Source organism: Hyposmocoma kahamanoa, unplaced genomic scaffold, assembly GCF_003589595.1.
Source record: "Hyposmocoma kahamanoa isolate Upper Pololo Valley unplaced genomic scaffold, ASM358959v1 100021, whole genome shotgun sequence".
Taxonomy (NCBI): domain Eukaryota; kingdom Metazoa; phylum Arthropoda; class Insecta; order Lepidoptera; family Cosmopterigidae; genus Hyposmocoma; species Hyposmocoma kahamanoa.
This window is the reverse complement of record NW_020653200.1, coordinates 11,395,112-11,421,259: the sequence shown is the minus strand read 5'-3', so window position 1 is coordinate 11,421,259 and position 26,148 is coordinate 11,395,112. Positions and strand designations below refer to the sequence as shown.

At 35.8% G+C, this 26,148-nt stretch overlaps 2 protein-coding genes and 1 long non-coding RNA gene across 7 annotated transcripts in view; 2 read left to right on the top strand and 1 right to left on the bottom strand.

Moving 5' to 3' along the window:
- Positions 1-6,808: 6,808 nt before the first annotated feature.
- On the top strand, positions 6,809-12,850 carry LOC113227568 (ADP-ribosylation factor-like protein 5B). The gene is made up of 5 exons (XM_026460524.1): positions 6,809-6,933; positions 7,321-7,529; positions 9,075-9,200; positions 11,357-11,466; positions 12,010-12,850. Exons 1-5 carry the CDS (start codon positions 6,888-6,890, stop codon positions 12,056-12,058), a joined length of 540 nt encoding a protein of 179 aa, XP_026316309.1. The 5' UTR covers positions 6,809-6,887; the 3' UTR covers positions 12,059-12,850.
- A 3,732-nt stretch (positions 12,851-16,582) lies between these two features.
- The window catches only part of LOC113228900 (alpha-mannosidase 2x), a 68,637-nt gene continuing 59,071 nt past the window's right edge, over positions 16,583-26,148 (bottom strand). For 3 of the 5 annotated variants that reach the window (XM_026462355.1, XM_026462346.1, XM_026462362.1), the window contains exons 5-8: positions 22,647-22,739; positions 20,567-20,761; positions 19,913-20,024; positions 16,584-19,811 (exon numbers count right to left, since the gene is read on the bottom strand). In XM_026462355.1, the coding sequence (XP_026318140.1) occupies positions 17,092-19,811; positions 19,913-20,024; positions 20,567-20,761; positions 22,647-22,739 (3,120 nt within the window). In that variant the 3' untranslated portion in view covers positions 16,584-17,091. Of the gene's footprint in view, positions 19,812-19,912; positions 20,025-20,566; positions 20,762-22,646; positions 22,740-26,148 lie in introns of all 5 variants that reach the window. The other 2 variants (XM_026462371.1, XM_026462340.1) reach the window with 2 other exon arrangements.
- Positions 23,540-24,796, top strand: LOC113228942. Its single transcript, XR_003310353.1, has 4 exons — positions 23,540-24,035; positions 24,130-24,306; positions 24,393-24,520; positions 24,751-24,796. It is a non-coding gene; the product is annotated as an uncharacterized LOC113228942 (long non-coding RNA).

Below are 26,148 nucleotides of genomic sequence, written 5' to 3'. Positions count from 1 at the left end.
AGAAAAACATGCAAACAAATAGAAAAACATGCAAACAAATAGAAAAAATGAAACGTAACTGAATAAATTCATAAAGTCATCTGAACCGCCGCTGAAGAAAAAGTAGAGTAAGATATTACCAGAGAACAGACTAGGCGGATTCAGGGATTTCAGAGGTAGATATTATCTACTCTAAGTTGATGACTTGAAATTTAGGAAAATATACTTTTCCTATTCTGACCTCTTGTCATTACTACACATGAACTTCCATTTTTGCAAATCGATTCAAAAAGACAGCATCCACAAACTGATCAAAATTCACTTCTATGGAAGATTAGTCACTTCCATGGACAGAAAATTTCCACGGAATCCATGAAAGTGACATCCATGGATGTGACAAATTTCGTTTGTAAAGCAAATATCTAACCTCAAAAAGCCAACTGCTAGCTATAATTTCGTCAATAATTTTTTTACCATTCAACCTTTATAAACAGCGTAATAAAAGCAAAATGCAATAAGATACTTACTTTTACAACTAAACACAGTTGTGACCACTTATGCTCGACGAATTTAAACTAATTTATTATTTTTTATTTCACAAACAAACCAAGCGTTCGCCGGTAAAAATGACAATTGATTTCGGAAATGACACTGGTTATATTGTCTATGCATCACATGTTCGGATATACGAGCTGTGCATCCATGTTAAAAAGACGTTGTGACTTTCTTCCATGGATGTGACAAAAAATTCGGTCACATGTTTGAATTCTATTTCTTAGTAGGTAGTTTTTCACTTAGGTAAGATATAAATAGTTAAGATTAACCTAATATTAATGTAGTTTAGTGTAGTATTCTAATTTTGCAGTATTACTTAGAAAATTAATTAAGGTAGTTAATTACATTTAAAAATATGGGTTGGTCACATCCCGGGAAGTGACATTTTCATATAAATAATTTATTTTAAAATAAAAATTATGTTATTTAATAAATTTGTCTTTATACAGTCTCTTACAAACCACCTAGAACTATGTAAAAAACAAACATTAACTATTAATTTCATATTGCTTTACTAAGTAATACCCCGATCACACCGTATTTTCATTAAAATGACAATGATCCTATAAGTTATGACTTTTCACATTACAACTTCAAATCACTGACGAATAAAAGTTGATAATTTAAGTACATTCAGAACTGATCTGGACTCACTTTCAGTGGCGGAATTCTCGACATGCATGATAAATGATTGCACTAAGTTGTGCCCCAAGGTAAATTCTCTAAAAATAATAAATCAAAATATTAGAAGTATTAACTGCAATTTTGACGGTTTTCAAATATTATTGCATAGAGCTAAAATTGAATGGGATTTCATTATTTTGACTGAGTGTTGGTTATTTAAGTCTCCTCCTATTCCTAATATTGAAGGTTATTACGTCGCGGCATCTAGTGTTCATAATTCTCAAAATGAGGGTGTTGTTGTTTATTATAACAGTAAACTTAAAATCAATGTAGCCGAACACCCACTTTCCAATGCTAACTGTCTTGTTCTAGTTACTGACGGGGACACTGTGGTCGCTTCCATTTATAGACCTCCCTCCGAGCACAATATCACTAATTTTCTCGTATCACTGGACAACCTGCTGTGTAAATACACTTCCTTCAAAAATATAATCCTGGTGGGTGATATAAACATTGATATTTCTGGAGAAAGCAGTGACCTTCGCTCTACTGATTATCTAAATTTGATAACCAGCCATGGTATGTTACCAGCCCATAATTTGTTCACTCGTAACCGATCTTGTTTGGATCATGTTCTTTTGAAAACACGAAAATCAGCTTCCTGCTATGTTGTGCAGTCGTCTTTAACTGACCACGACAGTGTGATACTTTTTCTACTGTCCACATGTAAATCGGCAAACCCTTGTAAAACATATAGACAAATCAATTATGCAGCACTCGAAAGTGAAATTGGCAGTATTGATTTTAGCCCTTTATACAATATGACGGATGTAAACATGGCTACTGTCTATTTTACCAAATCCATAGGGCGAGCCATTACTGCCAATTCTGTCCTAAAAATTGTCCCAAACAGGAAACGTACAATAAAACCATGGATTACAACGGGTTTGTTGAGATGCATTAAAAACAGAGACTATATACATTTAAAATTAAAAAAATCTCCTAATAATGACATGCTTAAAAAAACCTACACTCGTTATAGAAACTTCTGTTCTGCTATTCTGAAAAAGGCCAAGAACGAATTTGAAAAAACTGAAATAAAAAAAGCAAATAAGAATAGTAAACAAATATGGAATGTTATAAAAACGATTACAAATACTTCTAAATCTGTTTCATCGGCATCGGCACTAATTACATCTCCAAACCTCGATCCAAAAACCTCCGTTAATGCCATTAATACATTTTTTGCTAATGTAGGGCAAAAACTTGCCAGCAATATAGACTCTACTAGTTACTCTCGGTTAAATTCCAATGTTTCTCCCTTTTCCAATAGTTTTGTTTTGATTCCTACAGATGAACATGAGATTGAATCACTGATTAATAACCTAAGATGCGACTGCGCCGTCGGAAATGATGGCATCTCTGGAGCGTTACTTAAAAGGTTAAAACATGTTTTTATATCACCCATTACTTTTATTTGTAATTTGGCCTTCTCGACTGGAGTATTCCCTGATGCCTTCAAGCTTGCCCTGGTTATCCCTATTTATAAAAAAGGAGACAGAAACTGTGTCGACAATTACAGGCCTATCTCTATCCTACCTACTTTGTCAAAAATTTTGGAAAGACTTTTAAATTCAAGGTTGATTAATTATTTGGAAAGAAATAACCTTTTATCTGATTCACAATTTGGCTTCCGCCCTGGCCTCTCAACTAACGATGCTGTCCATGAAGTAACAAATTTTATAGTAAATAAAATTGATAAAAAACAAAAACTTCTTGGTATTTTTCTTGATTTATCCAAGGCTTTCGACACAGTTTCAGTTCCGCTGCTCATTTCCAAATGAGAGATGCTTGGTGTAAGGGATATTCAGTTACAAATTTTTAAAAGCTATTTGACTGATAGACGTCAATTTGTTAAAATTGACGATTGGACTAGTAATGAACTTCCTATAACTTACGGTGTCCCCCAGGGAAGTATCCTGGGTCCCACCCTATTTTTAGTTTATATTGATTCCCTTTGTAGGCTCCCTTTGTTATGTGGTAAAGTTTTTACATATGCGGATGACACTGCCCTGATATTTCATGCGAATACATGGTCTGACGTTTACCGTTATGCTCAATTAGGTTTTGATTCAGTATCTAAATGGTTAAAGTGTAACGTGCTCACTCTAAACATTGAAAAGACAAATCTTATCACTTTTAGTAAGACAAAAGCAACACAACCCAATCAAAACACCTATCGTATCCTTGCCCATTGCTGTAGCTCCTTCGATTCCCGTATTTGTAATTGTCCCAACATTGTCCAATCAGAGTGTGTTAAATATTTAGGTATCCTGATAGATTGTACTTTAACTTTTAAAGCGCACATTGATGCCCTGTGTTCAAGAATTAGAAAACTTAATTTTGTTTTTAAGAAATTACGTCATGTTGCGGACAGTTGCGTCATAAAAACGGTCTATTTGGCCTTATGTCAATCTCTTCTAACATATTGTGTTACTAGTTGGGGCGGTGCGGCTAATACAAATCTTATAAAACTGGAACGCACACTCCCTAGTTGAGTACGATCCGGACTCTATATGCAATAAACGCCGCAAACACGCAGTTTTCCCACCATTCGCCGCTAATAGCAGCTTTGCACAGCGCTTCTTCTGTTTTCAGGGTGGTTATTTGTATAACAAAATAAATTTTTCATTACACATTTATAAACTTACCAAATATAAGTGTAAATATAAAATTTCTCATTGGCTGCAAAAACTAGATTATTCTGAAACTGAAAATCTTATTGCCATTCTTGTCTAATTTGACATCTGACAACCTCTAACACACATACATACACTGACACATGCTTTCTCACACGGACGCACGCACGCACGCCACCCCGCGCGTGCACTCATCATACTTAAACACACACACACACATACACACACACACATACACACACACATACACACACTTACAATAACGCACATTTAAACCTTCACACATTAACTTGCATGTTAGTTTTAAGTTAATTTTGTATTCTCAACAGTTCTTTTATTCCTTTTCTTGATTTTATATAAGACTAGTCTGAGAGGGCGAGGGCCTGGTGAGCTGTAATACAGGTTTAGTTGCCTAGTACGGTCTCCAGTCTCTCACAAGTGTTTCAATTTCTCATATTGTTAGTCTAATGAAATTTGTATTAGTTTAAGTTCTTGTGTTGAGAAAATAAATAATCATTTCATTTATTTTTTAGTATACAAATAATGAAAAAATAATTATATAATAGTGAGTCATAAATACACAATAGTGTACATATACAAAATCAACATAATTAATGAAACTAATAAATAATTGAATTAAAATAACAATGTGAAGTGTATGCAGGACTTGTCAATATGGATTCTTAATAACTAATAAATGTATATTACAGTACAATAATACGGTGAATGTGAAATTCAATAATAAATATAATAATTTAATTATTTATTATGTACTTTGACTGTACTCTGTTACTGAGTGAAGGAACTTTTCCAATAAAAGGTTCTTCAACCTGCACTTGAAAGTTTCCTCACAATATTCGTTTTTTAGTTCGGCAGGTAGGTGCTCATACCGGATTGGTCATATAACCCACGGGTTTTTTTCGTGAAGTGCAGTGCGACTGATCGTAGTTGTCCCGCACGACTGAGGCTCCCGTTCCCAGCCTTCACCTCCGCTCGCCCAAACTGTGCTAAGTGCTTCCGCGTGAACATAATGACCTCAAAAACATATTGCGAGTAGTGGGTCATTATTCGGTGTACACCAAACAGCGCCTTGCAGGATTGCCTCTGGGTTATGCCGACTATAGGTCGTAACAATCGCTCTTGTATACGCATCACCCTGTCAGCGTCTGTCGAATTGCCCCACAGAATAACACCATAAGTCATAATCGAGTGGAAGTGAGCAAAGTACACCTTTTTTTTTTTTAACGGTGGGGAATCCTTTATGGATACCCCCGAGCCCGGGCGGTTCGGAGGTTATGTGGGAGTCCCGGCGCCCTGAAAAGGGCGCTGCTCCTGGGTCTCGCATGGACGCAGGGGTGTACCCACTAAACCCCGTCGATTTGCCTCTCGCCGGGTTTGTGCCGGCGCCGTGGGATCATCTCTATTTCACCACGACGCCGCCCGGCCGCCCCGGCCACTATGCCGGGGCTCCCGCGCCTATGGAGGAGAGGATCGGTTTTCTCCGCCCCTCTCCTCAGACGATTGAGGCCGTGCAATGCGAACAGGGGGCCCTAGTCCCTGTCCGCTGGCCTCAGTGGGGAAGGAGTTGAGCGGCAAATTGCCGCCGCCTCCTCCCCGCCCGTCTGCGCCGGAGCGGGGGTGCGTCAGGCGCGTCCTCACGCTCCCGCTCCGCCGCCTCCTTTTGCGTCATCACTTCCACGCAAAAGGAGGTCACCGCGTCACAGGACCTCTCGTCCCGCAGCATGGCCGCGACCACGCTGGGCAGCGAGAGGTCCCTCCCTATTGTCGCCACCAGAGTGCGGCGCTGCTCGATCCACCGGCAACACACCTCGAGGGAGCAAAGTACACTTGCCTCAACGCATTACAAGACACCAACTGTTTTAGTTTACGCAGAGTAAACATTGCGCCTCAACGCATTACAAGACACCAACTGTTTTAGTTTACGCAGAGTAAACATTGCACTACTCAGCTTGTCACATAGCGAGTCTACATGCTGTTTCCAATTCAAGGTAGGATCCAACGTAAAACCCAAGATTTTGCATTTGTCACTCATCGTGATAGGACACTGGATACTCACACTCGGAACGTGCCTACCAGAGAAAAGCATAATATTTGATTGATGTTGAGAATCAAACCATTTCCTAAAAACCATCTTGTAATTGTTGGCATACTGTAGTAATTTTTTGATTGAGTTGCTCGTATGTGCGCGCACTGACTACTCCTGTTGTGACATCAGCATACGGAATTATTTGACCATCATATTTTGACATAGATTTAGTATATCGGTACTATACTCGATGCAAGATAATTACTCTATTTATGAATATGGTGAAATAACTTCACCGGCAACAGCTGAAGGTAATTTTTTTTTCGCTTCTGGCTTTTTTGTTCTTGTCCAAACATTTTAAATCTCGTTTTACTCCAACTAGGAACTCAATCTATATTTTATAATCCATTCTAAATAAAACTTCAAAAAATGTAACTAACAAAAAATAAGACTTAGAATTATATTTTTCGATTGTTTAATTTTTCAGAAAAATATTTTGAAAAGTTCCTCTATTATATTTAAATTTTTTCGGTAAATTACTAAAATAACACTATTTAAATTTGTTTGTATCCAGAGCTATAAAAAATACAAAAAAAACGAAGACGTCACTACGCTGTCTCAGTGATTTGTGCCTCACTCCTTAAATTATAAAAATATTGTAGGAACCTCACTTCAAATTCCATGTCTGTGCGTAAATCGGAACGCGTAGTCAAGTCAGCAAAGAGCAAGTCAGTGAGAAAAACGAAAGGTTTTATTTATGCGTAACATATTTTTTGTAAAAAGCATAAAAAAATGCATTTAATTAAAAAATAGTGCAGTGAATTCAGGAATGTAAGATGTATTTTTGATGTGAAACATATTTACAGTTTTATAGAGCGTGCGTGAGACACAAATGTCACGAAAAACAATAAATTGCATTTGCAAGTAGTTTGCCTTCCAACCTTTGTCTTCTCGTATAATTAGGTTTTTAAAGGTTTTTGATAATGGGATTACTAATATCTAAAATATGGAGTTTATTCGGGAATGAAGGTAGGTGAAGGTTGAATTCCATGACGAAGTCGTAGTCAAGTAGATGATAAGATAGCTGAATTGTACACATCCTAAGTACACATCCTTGAACAATTATTTAAATTGAGAACAACTGACGACACTACATTTAAAGCGTCAAAAGTTCCGCGTTTCTGCTTCCTACCCACAGTTTAGTAGATTGTGAATTGTAATCAAGCACAATGGTAGTAGTAAATGTGCATACAATATGTCCATTTCAGTGTGATCATAAATGATTTATACCTTTGAAACTTTGAACCATCTCCTGCTCCTAGTCCATGTTTCATAATCCTCGTTCCATCTCTATCTGAAGCATAATCTTTGGTTTTGCTGATACAATCTTTACTATGAATGATTTATTTATTGCAGAACATAAACTAGTTTTAGTCGGCCTGGACAATACAGGAAAAACAACAATTCTATATCAGCTGTTGTTGGGAGAAGCTGTCCACACTAGACCTACCATTGGCTCTAATGTAGAAGAAGTTGTGTGGCGAAACTTGCGTTTTGTCATGTGGGATCTTGGTGGACAGCAGAGCTTACGTTCTGCCTGGAACACCTACTATACAAATAGTGAGGTAATTCAACAAAGTATAACTAAATATGTGCTATCCTCACATAAACTTAAAATATAACAAGACATAAGTGTGATGCTGCTCAAAATGACATTAATATACTAAGTGAGGAGCATCAAAAAAATTTTTGTGTTCTTGTAATGCCAAATGTCAGTTTTTGTATGTTTCTACAAACTAATCTGAACAACTGCTAAATCCTCTTTAAAAATATGTATTATTTTATAAAATGCTATAAATCCATTTAATGGAACTAGATGAAATGAGAATCAAAATTAATCATATTTATCGGTTTTTGTTCTGAAGCTCATCAATTAATAATAAACAAGTAAATAACAAGGAACACTAGTAATTTTTTACATACATCTAAATCTATAATTTTGGTCTATGTAATTATAGTATTTGAATGTTGGATGTTGATAACCTTATTTATTTGTAACTAAACTGCTAGGTGTAACATACATATTACTATTGTAATTTTGTATAAATTTAATATTTGCATGTTCAATAAGTGTAATAAATTAACAAGTGATTATTAATGTACTTGTACATTACTTGGACATTACTAAATGGAACTATTTGCGTAAACACCAAATATGACCATAAAGATCAAATGTGATTAGATGGAACAAATTGCTGGCTATTTATTTTATATTAAACTTTTAAACCCATGAAGTGAAAGGTGGAGGTGTAAGCATTTGGCATGAAGCGTAGTGTGTTTGTGCATAAATCTACTATTTTTATCTCTAATTTATCTGACATTTTTTAATCTTAGATGTTGACATGCTGCGAATCCACCAGCAGCCACTGTAGGAGATAAAAAAGTGGCCATGGGTTTATATTTTCTAAAGTCTGTTTAAATAATTTATGGTTGGTTTTATTTTATCATTTGCAATTATGTGATTATGTTGTTGTAATATCAAGAATTTAAGTCTTTGAGGTTATATTGCTCATTAAAATAATTGGCACAGACATGTTGCAATAAATTTCTTGTTATTTATTTATTTTGCGCACATGTCTATATGACTCGATGTTATTTGCCAAACACAAATTCGCAGCAAGTTAGCCCATTTGGGTTTCTTTGTTTTATTGTACCATAATCATTGACCTATCAACAAACGCATTGCTATACAGTCAACAGTGTGTCACTGTATCTTAAAATTTTTTGTGGATTAATTTTTGAACATAATTTACTACAGGAACAATGACATCATTATATTGTAGACATGCTCTTGCGAATGTTTGGAGGGATTTTGAAAAAGACAGTTAATGATATATGAGCCTGTTACATGCGAAAGCTGTTTTGTTATTTATCAATTATTGGTTAAACCTTGTAGCTGTTGCTCCATTGTGCTTATAAAGACTGTTTTATACCAATCTTAATTAATTCTAATTAAAGTAGGAAACTCTGCTTGTAAAATCTTTACCTGTTGTGAATGAGTTTATATGGTTACTAAATAATATCCTTTGCATTTTCTGTTATCAACCTGCATGTTTGTATGAATTTGTTTCAATTCGTTAGTAGTACTTTATCCTCTTAAATTGTTACAGTTTGTTATAATGGTGATTGATTCAACTGACAGACAACGTCTCAGTATAAGCCGTGAAGAATTGCACAGAATGCTGACACATGAAGAATTGAGCAAGGCCTGTCTTCTTGTTTTTGCAAACAAACAGGTGAGTTCTTTGATATTTTCTTACTTTGCATCACCTAGCAGCCGGAACGCCTGAATCCTGAAAGGTGAATATCTAACCTATTTCATGAATTACCTCAGATAGGTCATTGATACCTTACTTCAGTATATAGTCACGTTTAGTCTTCATGCACCTTAGAATAACTGTAATAGTACTTATTTAGTACAAAAATTTGTATGCAGAATTTTTAGTTTGAGACCAGGTTCAAAGTAGCTTTTTGGTTGTATGTACATATGGTGATAACAGTTGTAGAATCTGCGTCAAAATATAGTTATTAACTTTAAAAGTTCCACTTTGTCCTTTTTTGCACTATTTAATACATAATATGATTTGGGCATAGTGGTCTATTCTAGTAAAGAGGATTCTGGCCATCTATAGTTTGTGTAGATACTACATGTGGTGCCATCTTTTGCCAAATGGTGACCCGTGACACTGTATATTACTAGAGCCCTATAGTCATGTAAACCACTTGTCTCATACACGAACTTTGAAAGATTACTATGATTTAATTTTAGTAAAAAATTCGTAAGGTCCACATGAATTAGGGAACACCATGGACTGCGGGACCCTAGGCCCAGGCCAATTTGCGTAAATATGCCACTGTGCATACGTAAAACTAATATGTGAATAATACTGTGTTACGTACTATTTTAATTATTTGTGCAGGTTTATTTACTTAAGTATAGATTTACGTAAGCATGTTTTACGCAGTAGTATTACTCAATGTCCAATAAGTGTGATATTACAATAAACAGAAAGCACGTATGTCTATAAAGATCAATCCATATGTGCATTATGGCCATTCTGGCCACCTGCGAACGTGTTGTTGAAATATTTATAGCGTATATCTGCCGTTCGCTAACTAAAAAGCGGCTTAGTGACAAAATATTTTTTTGAGATATCATACAAAACCATAACCCAGTTTTAGAATATTGAAACTGTTTAATGATATTTCAGCTACGCGTCGTTACGGTAAGTTTCGATAAGTCGAACACGTTAACTAATTTTAACTGTTTTTAAAAGAGTACATTTTGTGTTCTATCTTTCGCTATTGAAAACGGATATCTGACCATTTGTCACTTAGCCGCCTTTTAGTTAGTGGACGGCAGATATATGGGCATGTATACAAGGTTATTTGTAAAATACTAGCAACCTCGCATGATTAAATTCCTAACATCATAATGAACAACATTTCGTCTATGACTTTTTACAAAACGTATTCAAACGTACGTCTTGGTAGTAAGATTAGTAGTAAGTTCAAACATGCAGGCGTCCTTCCCGACGACCCCCAACCCCGCTCCTGCGTTTAGCATCGGACTGGTATTTAGCCAGCGCTTTCTTTTGCTATCTCTCAGAGTTATCACCATTGACAGCGAGATATTTAAATATTTTTATTTTTGTACTAAAGAAAAATCGGAAGAATTATTATAAGACATGGAACAAAAGTTGTTGTTTATAATTTTAGTAATATAGTCCGGCGAGGTTGTTAGTGTTTTACATCGAGTATACAAGTGTACACTCGATGGTATTTTACAAATACGAGGGTCATGCCCAAATAAATTAGATACTCTCTCTTTCTTTGTTCGATACTGTCAAGTTATACAGTCTTAAAAGCAGGTTATTTGCTAATAAATGGAAACTAACACGTCGTAAATCAAATGATTTAAATTAGATAATCTGACGAGAATTCGTTCGCAACAACGAAGCTCATTCGACGTGATTTTCGGGGTTTATAGTATCGAACCCGGAATCGGTTTAAAGTTGCAACGGAACCCGAACGAGCTCAAATGCGAGTATCGTGTGATTCCGGTGTGATGAGTGTGAACACTGGTTGGTTGCTTGTCAAAAATAATGAACTGTGAGTCGCATCCAGTCGTGAGTTCAGTTGCAGCTCGAAAGGGTGCCATTAAATTTGTATCGTCTAAACCCGAATTCATTTTCGACAAATATTGGTACATTTTGTTGCTTTAAGGGGTGATGAGCTTGTTTCCGAACACTACTACTACTATTATATACTTATATACTACTATACTATTCTACTACTACGATGATATTCCAAATATTTTTTTAAGATTATTTCTGATTCTATTATGTAAAGTGTTACACAGGGAGGCATAACTCTATTTATCATGCTGCAGGACGTGAAAGGTTCCATGACGGCTGCGGAGATATCGGAACAATTAGACTTGACTTCCATTAAACAACACCCGTGGCACATACAGGCATGCTGCGCACTTACTGGAGAAGGGTACATTTCCGTTCTTAATATCTTTTAGCAATAAAATTATCAAATTATCAATACTCTAGTGCGGCAGATACTGAGTTGTGGGCTATCTATCATACATAAATATTAATGTCTTAATATCTGTCTCGCTCGCACTTAGATCGCCGAAGTGACAGTGGGCAAGAACGATGTGATGAGAACAGTTTGACGTATCCTGTTACATGAAGTTTTAATGTGCCCCTAAAAGCAAACATATAACATAGTAATGACTCCATGTTTACGCGTTGTAGATGCTTATGTTTAATATGATTTACGGCAAAATAACGTCTTAGACGATCAACTATTGAATTCACTTCGTATGCTGTCTTAAATTATCCAAATCAGAAAATTAACGTTGAAATTTACTTTAAATAGTCCCCATTCATTCACAACTGTGTTCTTTTGTTGGTCCTCCTGAGTATCCAAAGCCAAATGGCAAAATCAAAACCTTAATATTTGTCTCAATTTATTTTAGTATTTTTTAAATTATTTGTTTTTATTAATTATGTAAAGACATTTTCTTTGCAGATTACATCTGGGCTTAGAGTGGATAGCGAGTAGAATTAAGAAGAAATGAATTTCCTTTCATTCCTATATCATATGTACGTAGCCTACTAAACTTCAGTAAACATTGTGTGGTAAATGAAAATGACCGATGACATAAAATAACTAATTATCCTGTAGCATAGGTTAAATTCATCGAACGAATTAACATGTTAAGTATCTTTTTTACACTATAAGGCTTAATTTACATTGGCGCGGATCCGTTGATCGGTAACATTGACTTACAAATAAATGGACGACCAAAAACCACGAAAAAATGTCCCAAGTCAACCTATTCGAAATTTAAATTGTCATCGCAGTATCGCGCTGTCAGTCGAACAAATGAAGACTAAAGCGGAGTTTGGCGCTCTGTATACGATTTTAGCGCCTTACAAGTGCGGACACTTTTTAGCGCGGACCCGACGTCCATATAATTGTAAGTCAATGATCGGTAATGAATTTTTGTAGGTAACGAAAATGTGCTTACATGTTATAGACTTATGTCAATTGTGTAACTTTTTCTTTTTTTTAATGTTACGGTCCTATCGAAGTAATCGATGATTTCGCCAATGTCAAGTTGAGGAACACACGCGTTTTTACTCAAAAATTGACCGCTGAATTTCGACAGAATTCACTGAGAGCAGATCTACAAATCGATAACGACAGAGTATTACACAGACTATTACAGAAACAAATTGTGTCAAATCAAAACCAGGGTCTACTCTACTCCCGTTCTCTGTCCGACAAATAAGTAATACTCGACCAAAACAAAAGACAATGTCAACTTCAACTTCAACTTTTGTGTCTATGGCTCCGTCGTTTTTCGCGACGATATTGCCAATGTCAGGGTTGAAAGACATGTGGAGCGGTGGTGAGATAGATTGCCGGTTATTAAAATACTTCGGCGGTTTTTATTCACAATGACGGATATGTATATTTTAATGACATTACAAAAATATAATTTGAGAGCTCACAATGTCAAGTAGGAAGCTTCATTCGCATTATGCGTCTTTTACTATAGACTTATTTGACAGTAATTGTTTCAGACGGATGTCAGACGGAGAACATGAGTAAACCCCCAGATACGGTATTTCCGGGAATTCTCTGGAAGACACGCGACTTGTTTTTTGTTTCTTGCTTAGTATAGGAGAAATTCTGGATTCGACAGATTCTTGATTCGGCGCATTCGCTATTTGACAAATTCGTGGATTTGTACACCACGCCACTGACATAAAGTTCGTTGTGGTAACAAAAATTCGCGACCATTTAAATTGGGCATAAGACGTTATGCTGACAAATTTGGTTTTTGTGCGCGGATGCAGAACATGATCCCATACTAGCTGTATGTATTTGGTTATTATTAAAAAAAATAGAGAACTTTGTCTGCATTGCGCAGTATAGGGTGTAAACTTAATTGCGTTTACATACGACAGAAGTGATTCCATTCACTAATACGACATTCAATACATACCATCGTGACCCGTCATACAGCATCCGGCGAATTAAGGCTTGTGCTTATATAGCAACAATAATCTGGAGCCATTTTCCCAACTGCAGCATTAACGCAGACTAGAGATAATTGACGGATGACTCCACAAATGTTATACATATAGGCTATTATTAATTTCTGTCCGTAGGACCCACACTTTTAATATATCTCGCAGGTGAATTCATTTATTAAAAAGATAATTGTCGGTCATAGTCATTTAGTTACGAGGTAGGTAGATAAGTATGAATGTTAATGTTACACTTGATTATATTTTTAATAACGCGTTAAGCGATTCAATTAACAAGTAACTGGATAAGGTGTAATAAAATTAATTATCAGAATTGATCAGCGTTGTTTGATATTCATGGATGTCTAGAGAAATAAAACATATTTATATGTACCTTTAGATTTTATTTCATCTACTCTTCAATTCTGGAAACAAAATTGTACACATTTAGTATGAATGTAGTCCCTATATTAACAGGTGAATACAACCAAATAATGACATAGACACAACTATTACACAACACAGGGTGCAAAGACTAATTAAATTGTTACGAAATTTGCTATGTTTTTCTTTACCTGATAGATGAATTAGACAATGTAAATATTACAACAACAACTGACATTCTTCTATGTACAAATAAATGCTTATTATCAAACGTTATCACAATATAATTTAATACAAAAAATAAATAAAAATATTTGGTAAAAACAATGTGGTATTAATTAATGGTATATTTATTATTATTATAAATGTCATGGTAATATAGGATGCGAGGTGCTCCCTACAGCTTTCGGGTAATCTTAAAAATACATACAAAAGGATAAAGTGTCGACATTGGTTTCAGAAGACAAACTCACTATAATGCCATGGCAGAATTAACATTATGAAAAGACTATCAAGTATATGTTACAGATCAATTAACTTATTAGTGGCAACATATCCAACAACATTATCTCATTTACTCTGGAATAGTGTTGAACTTGTTAAATTAACACAATATTTTATAGAAGTAAAATTATTGGTATGTACAAACACATCTATATATACACAATAATTGGTAAATAAATAAACGAGAGTTTTCCCAATATAAAACAATATGATAACGCATATTTGGAACTTAGATAATTAATAGAATACTAAATTAGAATAAATAATGTTAAACATGTACTATACTTATTTTTATTATTTTTAAATTAGAAGTTTTATGTGAAGCAAACTGTAGATAGGCATTTTATGACTAATGTATGATTATTTATCTTTGTGGAAAAAAATGACAAAATAAAAGAATACTTGTAAATTGATACTAGAGTAAAATTTTTCATTTTTACACAAGGATCGAATAGATGGTACAACTCGTCGAGCTGTAATACACTAAAATACAAATAAGTCAAAACTATTTTATTGTCTTTAAATAAAAGGTAAAACCAAGACAATATTTAAGCCAATATATTATAGCTCAACTAGTATGACCATCCAACTGATCCGCAGGCTTTACCCAGAAAGACCTACGTTACAAGGCACCCCCAAGCATTGCGTGAGTTTCAAATTCGCACGCCATTCTCGTGTATTTCACGCACAGGCGCGAGTCGAGATATTGAAAACTCATTGGTCGCATATCCAGTTTGTCTAAGTCGTTAACATCGCGAACAGTAACTCCATATCTCTTCAAAGATGGAGTAAGAACCCAACTGCTCGCGCATCTCCCTTGGAGGCAATCTCACGAAAGTAGCTGTTTCCATACAAGGCAGTAGACTTTCCTAATAGTTTACATGTGTAGTTCAACTACGCCTAAATTTGGTAAATGTTAGACGCCGTATGTCTTATGATGATAGATAAGCCTAACATGCACCCATTATATAATAAGATAGACGCAAGGAAAAAGTCGACCATGCGATGACAACGTGGCGCAAAAACCACGTGCAATCGAAAGATAATGAAGAATACTTTAGAACTTTTGCGTCAAATAAACGTACACACAATTTGGAAGAAACGAAATTAAATGAAGTCAAACAACTAAGGCTGATTAAATTATGTAACAAATTCTCAAAAAGGTTCTGTTTCTGGTTTCACAGTTTTGGATTCTGTTTAATTGAGCAGCGATTATGTAGAAAAGAGTAGTTATATCCCTGATACTTTGCGTTTGTGAACATCACAGTGGTATTGGCATAGATGCCTATTAACATGGCTACATGGCGATATTTACATAATCTCGCAAATCTGCACATTTCTTTCTCGTCAATTTGTGGATTTTTAGTTGAAATATGGTATTAATTTGAAATATAGTATTGATTTGAAATATAATGTTCCCTTTTTGACTTTAAATAAAGAGAAACCGGAATACGTTTACGTTTCCTTAACGTACGCAAATTTAAACTTTTCGTTGTCCTGACCACAAAAGTAGTTATTGCAGGAAAATAAAGTATTTCTTAAAAAACCGTGTTACATGGTGTTATTAACGTTAGTTAATTCCGTCATCCTTTTACAATACATTAGGTGCAAAAAATATTTCACCAGTTATCTTGTATTCACCCCATTTTTATACAATTAAAAAGTGACTAATTATAAAGCTGCCTGCTACACAGCCGTCATAAGAACAGCTTTCTATGATATAGACCAATCGACAATCATCCAATAGATATATGATACGTATGAAAGCGTTATCAGATCTAATAAACTCTTATAATATAAGAAAAATGTACTTATAAGCTGACCTAACTTACATAGCCGACACACAATAACTCAAATAATCTGAGCGTTTTTATTATGATGCAGACCAAACAAAATATTTTATTAAATAACAGTCGAGATCTCGTTGTTGAATTAATTTATATAAAAACTTAAAAGAAACTGATGCTCTGGAATACGACTCTAAGGGTCGTATTCCGGAGGGTCGTATTCCAGAACTCTACTCAATACTCAAGTCAGGACTTGAGTATTGCAGTGAGCACTGAAAATCATACTCAAGTCCTTGCGATTAGGATCGTATTTCCAGTTCTTGAAATCATACTCAAGTCTGCTCAAATCCTGACTTGAGCATTGAGTAGAGTTCTAGAATACGACTCTTAGCTGTATGCAAACACCAATTGTTTAACTATGTTCATACAAATTAATTCAGAATTCGTTGTTTTTCTACATTAAACTTATGCAAATTGATTGCAGGTACTTTGCTTAAAAGTTGGAGATAGAAGAATTAGAATTTCAACATCGAGACTAATATTTCAACTAAACTAATGTTTCAATGACATTAACTTTTGATTCTGAGGTAGCTTTGTAGGTACATCTAAATTGCACTGATAAATGATTTGTTGATAGGAAGGGGCAGGACCGGTCAGTTCCTGCTCGCTTTAAATAAATTAATACTTCTCCATTCTTTCAATATCGTATAACGCCGGTAACACTTCTCGCATTATCCAAGTAAGTCGCAACAAAAAATACGACCTACTTGTAATACCGCATCATACCCTTCTCACTATCAATAAAATTATGCTCAATAAAATCACGTTCTGAGACTTCTGTTGATGTTGATATAAAATTAATTATAAATATATATTATTCTTAAACCTAACAGTCTTTAGAACTGCACTTTATAGGTTTTCACTTCCATAGGCTCCAGCTCGATTTCAGTCATTTCGGCTAATGAGCGGTACGTTTTTAGGCCAGTCAGTGATACTGAAGTCAAATCGGTTATATTAACGCCTTTGAATGCAGTGTTCGGAGAGAAAATAGACGATTTTGTGGACGTTGTGTTACCCACGGAACAACTATATCCAGGTCTTTGCAACACCATGTAACAAGAGGAACTGGGGAATTGCTCCAAGATGTCGTCCGTGATAGTACGCAACGTCACCAGGTGAATACCAGTGGGAAACTGTTCAACAAAGCTATTATGCGAATTAACTACAACCTCCCCAACTTCACTTGTGTCTAACATGTAAATATTAACAGGGTAATTGAGCGTTTTACTTAGATACTCGGCAGCATGTGAAGGTAGTTGATACACGGACTCTTTCTGGTCAGGGCTAAAATGTCGTTCCTTCGTATATATAAACTGTTGTTCACTCGCCTCTCGTTTTCGCCTCGTTAGAGGTGACATCGATTCGAGCAACATCCAGTTATGGAACACCGTTGGCCTATTATCGACAACGCCCTCTCCAATCCCTCTATAGTCGTCGTACAACGTTCGACGATCGAGCATGAGTTCTATACGGCCAGGTTCGAATGAAGCGGCGCCCTGGGCATGATTCGTTATCATCGTCAAACGAGTGTCTTCATCCTGCAACCACGCCATTGTAGTTATCGGGTAGTAATTAGCCTCTATGCCTAGTGTGGTGACTTTTACTCGCTTCTGGTACTGAAAGCCGTTTTGATCAGTGTAAAATTCTGGAATATCTCCATTTTGAATGTCCGTTTGAATACGCATAAATAGCTCAGTTTCTCTATTCTTAGGAGGGCTTTCAAAGTCCACAACAGTTTCAAAGAGAACTCCATGTGAGAGAGCCTCGTCATTGACGTTGTATATCCTAGCCGTGTGAACTAAGAACGGCATGTACATCGTAGTTATTTCCGTTGATATTGGCCCAGATACGATAATTATGTTATCATCGTAAAGACTGTTCCAGTTCGCATACTGCAGTAAAACATTCTTTTCTGGAGCATCGTAATCGGGCATAAACAGATAAGCCCCGGAATGTCTTTGTGCACTCTGATATGCACCAAATTGGATATCAACGATGTGTTTTTTCTTTATGTCTTTTCTGTACACCTGTCTCAAAAACCCTGTGTTTCTATTTATCAGTAGTTTCAAAACAGAGTTCTCGAGCTGTATGTCGCCAGGCATCATTTTTTTGAAAGTAAAAACATCCTCTCGCTCTGTCTTAGAATTTTGATCTTGGCAGTTGTTGCAAAACACTATACTGCGTTGCGACGTGTTCATGTGTACTTCCAGATGGAAAGTAACTGCAGTAAGTGCTGGCAACGTCGCAACAAACAATAAATCGAAATCTTTATCACTTATTGTTCGTCGGCCGTCTTCGCGAACATCTATATTTGGTGAAATTTGATATTGGACGTATTCATTTGTTCGCATGTCCAATACCCTAACATTTGTTGTATTTGTTCTTACATTGATCACTTCAGTTCTGGCTTGAGCTAAAGGATTGAATAGAATAATTTTTTTCGTGTCAAAAAACATAAGTTTAAGTTTTTTGGGCGACTTTCCGTACGTTTCAAATTCGGTTTCACTCTGAATTATATTCTGAGAGTGTAGGGTTGAATTGGGCAACGTAACGATCGCTAACGCCGCCTCTTGTATGCGTATGCAATGATAGAGGCTGGCGAACAATTTACTGCCATAGTCGTACATAACACTCGCTTTGGAAGTACCTGTTATAGCATCGTGGTGCTGAAACAGGCCTAAATTTCTCCTAGCATTTATAAGTTGCTCATAAGATTTTTCCAGTCTTTTCTCTGAAGCTACCAGCTTCGGGTTTTTCTGTTGCTTAACATGATTCGACACCAGTGTAAATAGAATCTCTGAAGTTCTCAGTTGGTGTTCAAGCTGCCGAGCCAAAATCTTAATATAAGGTCTTGTTGTATAATAACCCGACCAATATGCAGGTTTTCCTTCGCTAAATATCTCCGAGTACACAAAGAAGTCACCTTTCAATGTAGGGACAGACTTCTGTCGCTCTTTTACTGCATCAAAATATTCGCGAGGCGTTCCGAATTTAACTTCGGCATTAAATAAGTCTTTATGATCGTTAATGTAATTGAACATCTTCATGTAATTGTTATATTGCGAGTCAAATTCAGCGCTATATTCGTATCGAAAGTCATCACCCAAGGGAACTAGCACGACGTTATGTGGAGTTAATGAACCTATGCGCCCGTACTCCTCTATCAAAGTCTTGGACTTAGGGTAGAGATTTTGTTCAGTTATTTCTTCATGCTTCGCGGTGTATTCAGAGTACTCTCCTTGAATCTTCCTGAAGTCGTAGCTCAAGCAAACGGACGGATGTGGGCCGCACGACGCTTTTATGGAATAAATGTCGAAAGGCATATTGTGAACGATGAGAGATGGCTTCTTACTAGACCATCCTGGCATCCAGTGGAACTCCTCGATTTGGCGTTTAGCGAGCCACTGCTTCCACGCGTAGTGAATTCTTTGGATGATGGTTCCCTCAAGGCCACTTTTGTCCAGCATATAAGGCACTGTGGGTCCATGACCAAAGGGATCGATAGACCATCCAGTTTTCGGTATTATACCTAGATTGTTTTTAACCCATTCATGGCCTGAAACCACAAAAACCAGTGTGAATACAAGAAGGCTGTACACATATTAATAAATATTACAAAACTAATATTAACAACAATTGGGGTAAATAGTATATTACCTTCAATGAACTGATCAATAATAGAGTATATGTGGGAGCAAGCTTCATCAGGCATCACCCAGCCGCCTGCAGTAATTTCAACCCTGCCTTCTTTGATCAGCTTTTTGAGAGCCTGTAAAGTTTACCCTCGGGATAATAAGTCAAGTTTAAAATCTACACAGAAACGTTAGGTACTGAAAAAAGCACCACACCACCAGAACACGTTGATTGTGGTACATAAGACAACCCAAAGATGCACAAAAAAAATTCATGTGCCAAACTATTGAATTCCCTATACTATGAACACCAGATTAATGTTAACTTGGGGGCACTACCCAGAACATACAGACCAGAAACAGTTTAGAAACGTTTGTTCTCAAATAGGTTCTACCCGAAATCGAACCCGGGACCTTTTCGTCTAGTACTAGTACCACAGTCGTATCTAGTACGCAGTCATCAAGAGGAATTGTAAATCATATACTTACAAAATAAAAATAATTTTATGCAATACCTGTACCTGAGCGGTAGCACGATTTGGCGCGAGTTGCGCGAGAGCGACATAAAGCGCGAGACACTGTGTGCGAGGAGAGCAGTATCTCGCGCTTTATCTCGCTCTGGCCCTACTGGCAGTATTAATGCTATATATTTACAACTAAAGTTGGTTATGTGACTTACTTTTTGCTTGATAGGGTGGGATCGTTCCCACCAGGCGTTGAGGAAAGATATCTCAGTCCATATAAAAGTCATATTGGAGTACTGATCAAGCTTCGTAACAACGTTGTTTAAGATGTTTTTAGTTTTTATTTCGAAGTATTGTTCGAACGTCTTCAGCCATCCTGGGTCGTTATGTGAATGCGGTACCACTATAACCTGTAATTTACTGTAAGCTTATTGAGGAACAAAGGACTGGCAACCATAATATCATAGAATTTGCGTGTTTTATCTCAAACGCGCTGAAACGGCTGAACGAATTAGCAGGATAGATAGTTCACGTCCTAGATTAGAACCATGGACCAATAACTCAGAGGATTGCTAATTGCGATACAAGATAGCGTAGTCGGGTATTTAGCACCAAATAGCTATTTTCGAACTAATTTGCTTTACATTGACGACCTGGTATTTATATTTACCAAAACTACACTAATTTCTGCCGTCCACTAACTAAAACGCTGCCAAGTGACAAATGATCAAATATACGTTTTAAAAAGCAAAAGATAGAGCATAAAATTTTAAAAACAGTTAAAATGAGTTAACGTGTTCGACTTATCGGAACTTACCTTAACGATGTATAACTGAAATATCATTAAACAATTTCAATATTCTAAAACTGGGTTATGGTTTTTAATTATATCTCAAAAAAATATTTTGTCACGTAGCCGCGTTTTAGCTAGTGGACGACAGATTTCTAGTGATAACAAACAAATCAACTTAATGGGCTTATTGCCCAGATTTTTATGGATACTGCCGGCAATTCTATTATTTTGTTTAGGATTAGTGCCATCTACCCGTGTTAGCATTCATTTATAAATTAGTTTGTATACTTTAGAATTTATTGATAGCCTTAGAATTTTAACCAAAGTTTTGTTTGCGTTTTGTTTAAAATGGATTGGAACTGTCTTTAACACAATGCCATCTATTGATGCGCATATTTGTCAAAGTTCAATTATTAAGATATATATTTTAAGATATATTTAAGATATACATATATATTTTATATTAATGAGGAATTAATTTACATCCACGGCCATTCTCATTGTTGAAATTTAGTATGATATTTGGCGCTGGATTGTATACACGAGTGTATATAGCACAAAACTATCAGGATACAGTTGCCACAATCGTTCCGAAAAATGTACGAGTACAAGGCTGTGACAGAGGTCTAGTAAGAACTGATTGATAATGTGGAAGACCCAAAGGCGCTCGTAGAAAAAGCACAGGCATTATATTAAATCTATAACAGATGGTAGCAAATAGATATACATTATAATCTGACTAACTGAACATACAATGTAATAAAAGCATTAAGAAGTAATGAACATTAAAATGAAACTATTTCCATTTACATAACATAAACTACTTACAGACTAATTTATCTGCGTTATAAGTTATCTGCTAGATATAAGACGGGATTTTGACCTTTTTCAGAGTTACGATCTGTAGTACTAAGATTAGCCGTCATCATAAGTTATTCGTCCATGATTAGAACTGAAGGACATAAACTGCACCAAACAATGGTCTTGTCACCAAAATATAGGCAAGACGACTTTGAACCAAAAACATTTATCGAATATGCAAACTTTTTAAATTATTTCAATGAAAAATAAAGACTGCTACATAGTCTTAAGAAAAATAAATTTAAAAATTAAATAAAGGCATAATCTCAAACTTAATTGTTACTATAGGGTAAAGTTTCAAATTGATGGTTATAAAATTATTTTACTACTACCAACTAAATTATCATTACGAAACTAATAGCTTTCATGTATTTATTATTTTAAATTCACACATTCGCTAAAGCTGGCTAGAAAAATCTTTTTGTCCATGTAGGTAGGTACCTACTAATAGCGAAAAAGACATTACGCGTTTCGCTTTCGCCCGGGTCGCCAACGCGATGGTTATATCAATCGACAGGATTCGATTCATCAGTACGATTTCTCGAGAATGCAAAGTTTTATGGAGACAAGTTTTTTGGGAAAGAAGATCTACGATTTTCGTGTCTTTCAGTGTTAAATTGCTCAATTTCAATCTCTTTTACCTTTAACATCGGCCGTCGACTGTCATTACGATATTTTTCATATCGATCTTCGAAGCTTTTATCCCAAAACTCCTTAGTGCGCAACCAACTGGGCTGAAAATAAAATAAACAAATTTTAACAACAAATTAACCGACACATTTTTAACAAATATATTTTAAAATCTTTCACAAAATGTTTAAGGAAATAGACAGTGGCGAAGAGTGGATATTTTCAAAATAGAAAAGCCGTTGTGCAACATTGAATTAACATAATAATATTGTGTTGTCTCGCACATGAAAAATACACGAACCACAAAAATTAAATCAATTAAAACACCTAAAATCACTGAAACAATTATTTTCATAAATTAACCAAAAACGCACGCATTAATAATTCACCCGCAATTATTTATTTTCAACAAAAATAAACAGTATCATTGACAGGACGTCGCACTGGCGGAAGGTATCTAATAGCTTATCATAAAGCAATACAACTTTCACTTTTTACCACCGGCAGCACGAGACGATCTACCTTTGTTGCTTGAACCTGTACATTGCTACTTACTCTCGATTTCATACGAGTTGATCTGTACGGCTAGCATGACAGAGCGCGACTTGAGCAAAAGCGACATATTGCTGTTCTCGCATAGATAATCTTACTACTTAGCCTTACTATATAAATTCGCTGGGAATCACCATCGAGCGGAATCGACTTGAGGTTGTGCGGTTCGCTGCCGCTCGGACTGCCGACGCGAGACGCACAACATCTTTTGACGTCACGTCTTTTGCATTCTTATTAGATGGCTTTTTCTGAACTGTTCAAGCGATTCCGTGTCAGAGGGCCTAGCCAACGTGTCTTTCTTAGCGATATCGCCAATGGAATAGAAAGACAATGTATGGGATTGACATAAGCGTACGAAATGTCACGTGATGTAGGGTAACGAACGATTAATTGGTAGCCAATATTAATCACTTTCTATTCCATCAAACGGAACGTCCAACTCGTACGACAACTCCCATATAAACCGTAGCCAAAGTGGCAATTTTGACAATCGCTTACGCTCACTATCTATTCCATCGATCGATTACGAAGCGATCGCCAACACCTTGTAGAAAACGAAACGAAATGGCTATTTTATAATCAGCTGGTGAAGTTTTGTGTTGTGTTTGTGCAAATTTTTATAAATAACTTTGAAATGCATTCGCTTCGACTCTTGTGGGCTGCTCATAATGAAGAAGTGTGGCTCAGGCGTCAAAAAAGAAACGTTTCTCGGCGGTCCTTGGAGCAAATCGGCGAAATGCCGATTTTATGTTTCGGGAACCATTTAGATTGGATAAACGAGCATTTGTCTCCACCTACGGGCCCATACCTGTTTGAGAGGAACCGTAGCATTTCTACTGGAAGTTAAGGTAAAGAAAGTATGCCTACTGCTGTAATATGAAGTGTAATATTAATGGGTACCAACTACCAGAGGTTATAATAACAAAAATATTGTTTTTGTAGGTTTTTTGTGCCTTGAGTTTGAGGCGACGGGCTCTTAACAGTGGATCGTGTGTGTCTCGCAACATTTGCTGCAGCGAACAACTAGTCGTTGCATTAGGCAAGTTGTGGAAGCCCTCAATCATCCGAATGTAATAAGTAAATGGGTGTTCCCACAAACGCAACAAGTTAAGCCCAGAGGTAAGTGACATTTCAGTAAAATAACACATTAATGATAATGTATTTGTACCATTACACTTTTATCAATTTTATTAATGAATTTACAGGTTCCAAATAAGATTTCATTTATCTGGTGTAATAGGGTGCATTGACTGCACCCATGTAACCATTGTGAAGTCCATGGTAGATGAGCATCTTTTTTATAAAAGTATACCACTCATTAAATGTACAAATGGTAAGGTTTAGCCTATTACACATTTCGTTGGTTGACAAGATAATTTTAGTATTAAAATTGAAATTGTTTGTCCTGTGATTTTTGCACAGTTAGTTGAAGGGTTAATATAAATCTGAAATTGTACAAGGTACATGCTGAAGTTAATTACTTAGTTACTTTGTTTAATTCGCAAATTTTGAATGGCATAGGTATTTATCTCTGTATCAACTAACAATTTGTCTATTTTACAGATTTGTGATCATAACTTAAAAATTTTTAATGTCGATGCTAAGTATGGTGGAGCCATACATGACTCTTATATGGTCATCCAGGCAAGTGGAACACACAGAAAGAAAAAAAATGGTGAACAAACAGGCTATTAGGTAAGGAACAAAATTGAACATTTATACATAACTACTTTTTGCGTAATCTATATATTTTTGTTGTTAGTCTAAACATTTAGACCTATAACAAAAACAGCTTTAAGTTTTACAAACAAATTGTCAACTGCCTGCCTCCTATGATTAATTGTTAATTTAAACAATCCTAATTGTTTTAGGTGATTCTGGATACCCACAAAGAGCCTGGCTAATGTTGCCTATCTTAAATGCTGCATCAGGGTCACCAGAAGAGAATTACACCAGGCGTCATATCCAGGCCACAAATTGTATTGAACAGTGTTTTGGCTTGCTGAAGACACATTGAAGCTGTTTACTTAAGCACTGAACACTTCATTAACATCTCCAAGTCACCAGTAAAATAGTAAATACATGTGGTGCGCTGAATAAAATTGCATTGAATGCCAAATTAACCCCACCAGGTGATATGGCTGCGCAACATGATGATGAGGATCTACCAGTAGCAGCTAAGATGAGCTAAAGCATGGCAGAGCCATGCCCAATTCTTTAGTGAATAGATTGTGATGTAGAAAATGAAAAATAATTATAAATATAAAATATAATATTATTTTTATTATAAATATTATTTATTTCTTAACTTCAAGGCTATTTTGTTATTATTTTACAAATTCACCTTCAATATTTTAATTTTAAGTATTCAGTTGGAAGGACTGTACATTACCATCGCACGATTTGAGGGGTGGGAGGGGGGTGGGGGGAAGGGGGGAGGGGAGGGGACCCTTCGTGTAAAGTTTCAAAGTTAGGAAATTAATAGTTTTCGAGATATTAATTTTTGAAAATTCGAAAAAAATAACCTCAAAAAATCGTGTTTTCGCACCAAAGAGCGGGGTAAACCCCTCCCCCCGAACCCCTAGCGGGAAAAACCCACCCCCAAACCCCTCCCCACTTCCTGTGTTATATGAGAAACTAAATTTAACTTAAAACCAGGCAAAAACGCAAAATCCTAATTGATGCATACATCAAACAGTAAACAACAACAAACAACATGGCGTTCTTTTCGCGTTTCGTTATTTTTTGCAACAAAAAATATTTGTTCAAAAATAAAAGCTTACATACGAATTATAGTGAATTTCTATGTTAAATTTACAATTACGTATTAATTTGTGCTGTTTAATTCAATACTGCGAAAAATTTTTGAAATAACGCAAAAAAATAAACATTTTCGTAAAAAAAAATGAACGAAATTTCGTTAATTTTTTTTTACGAAAATGTTTATTTTTTTGCGTTATT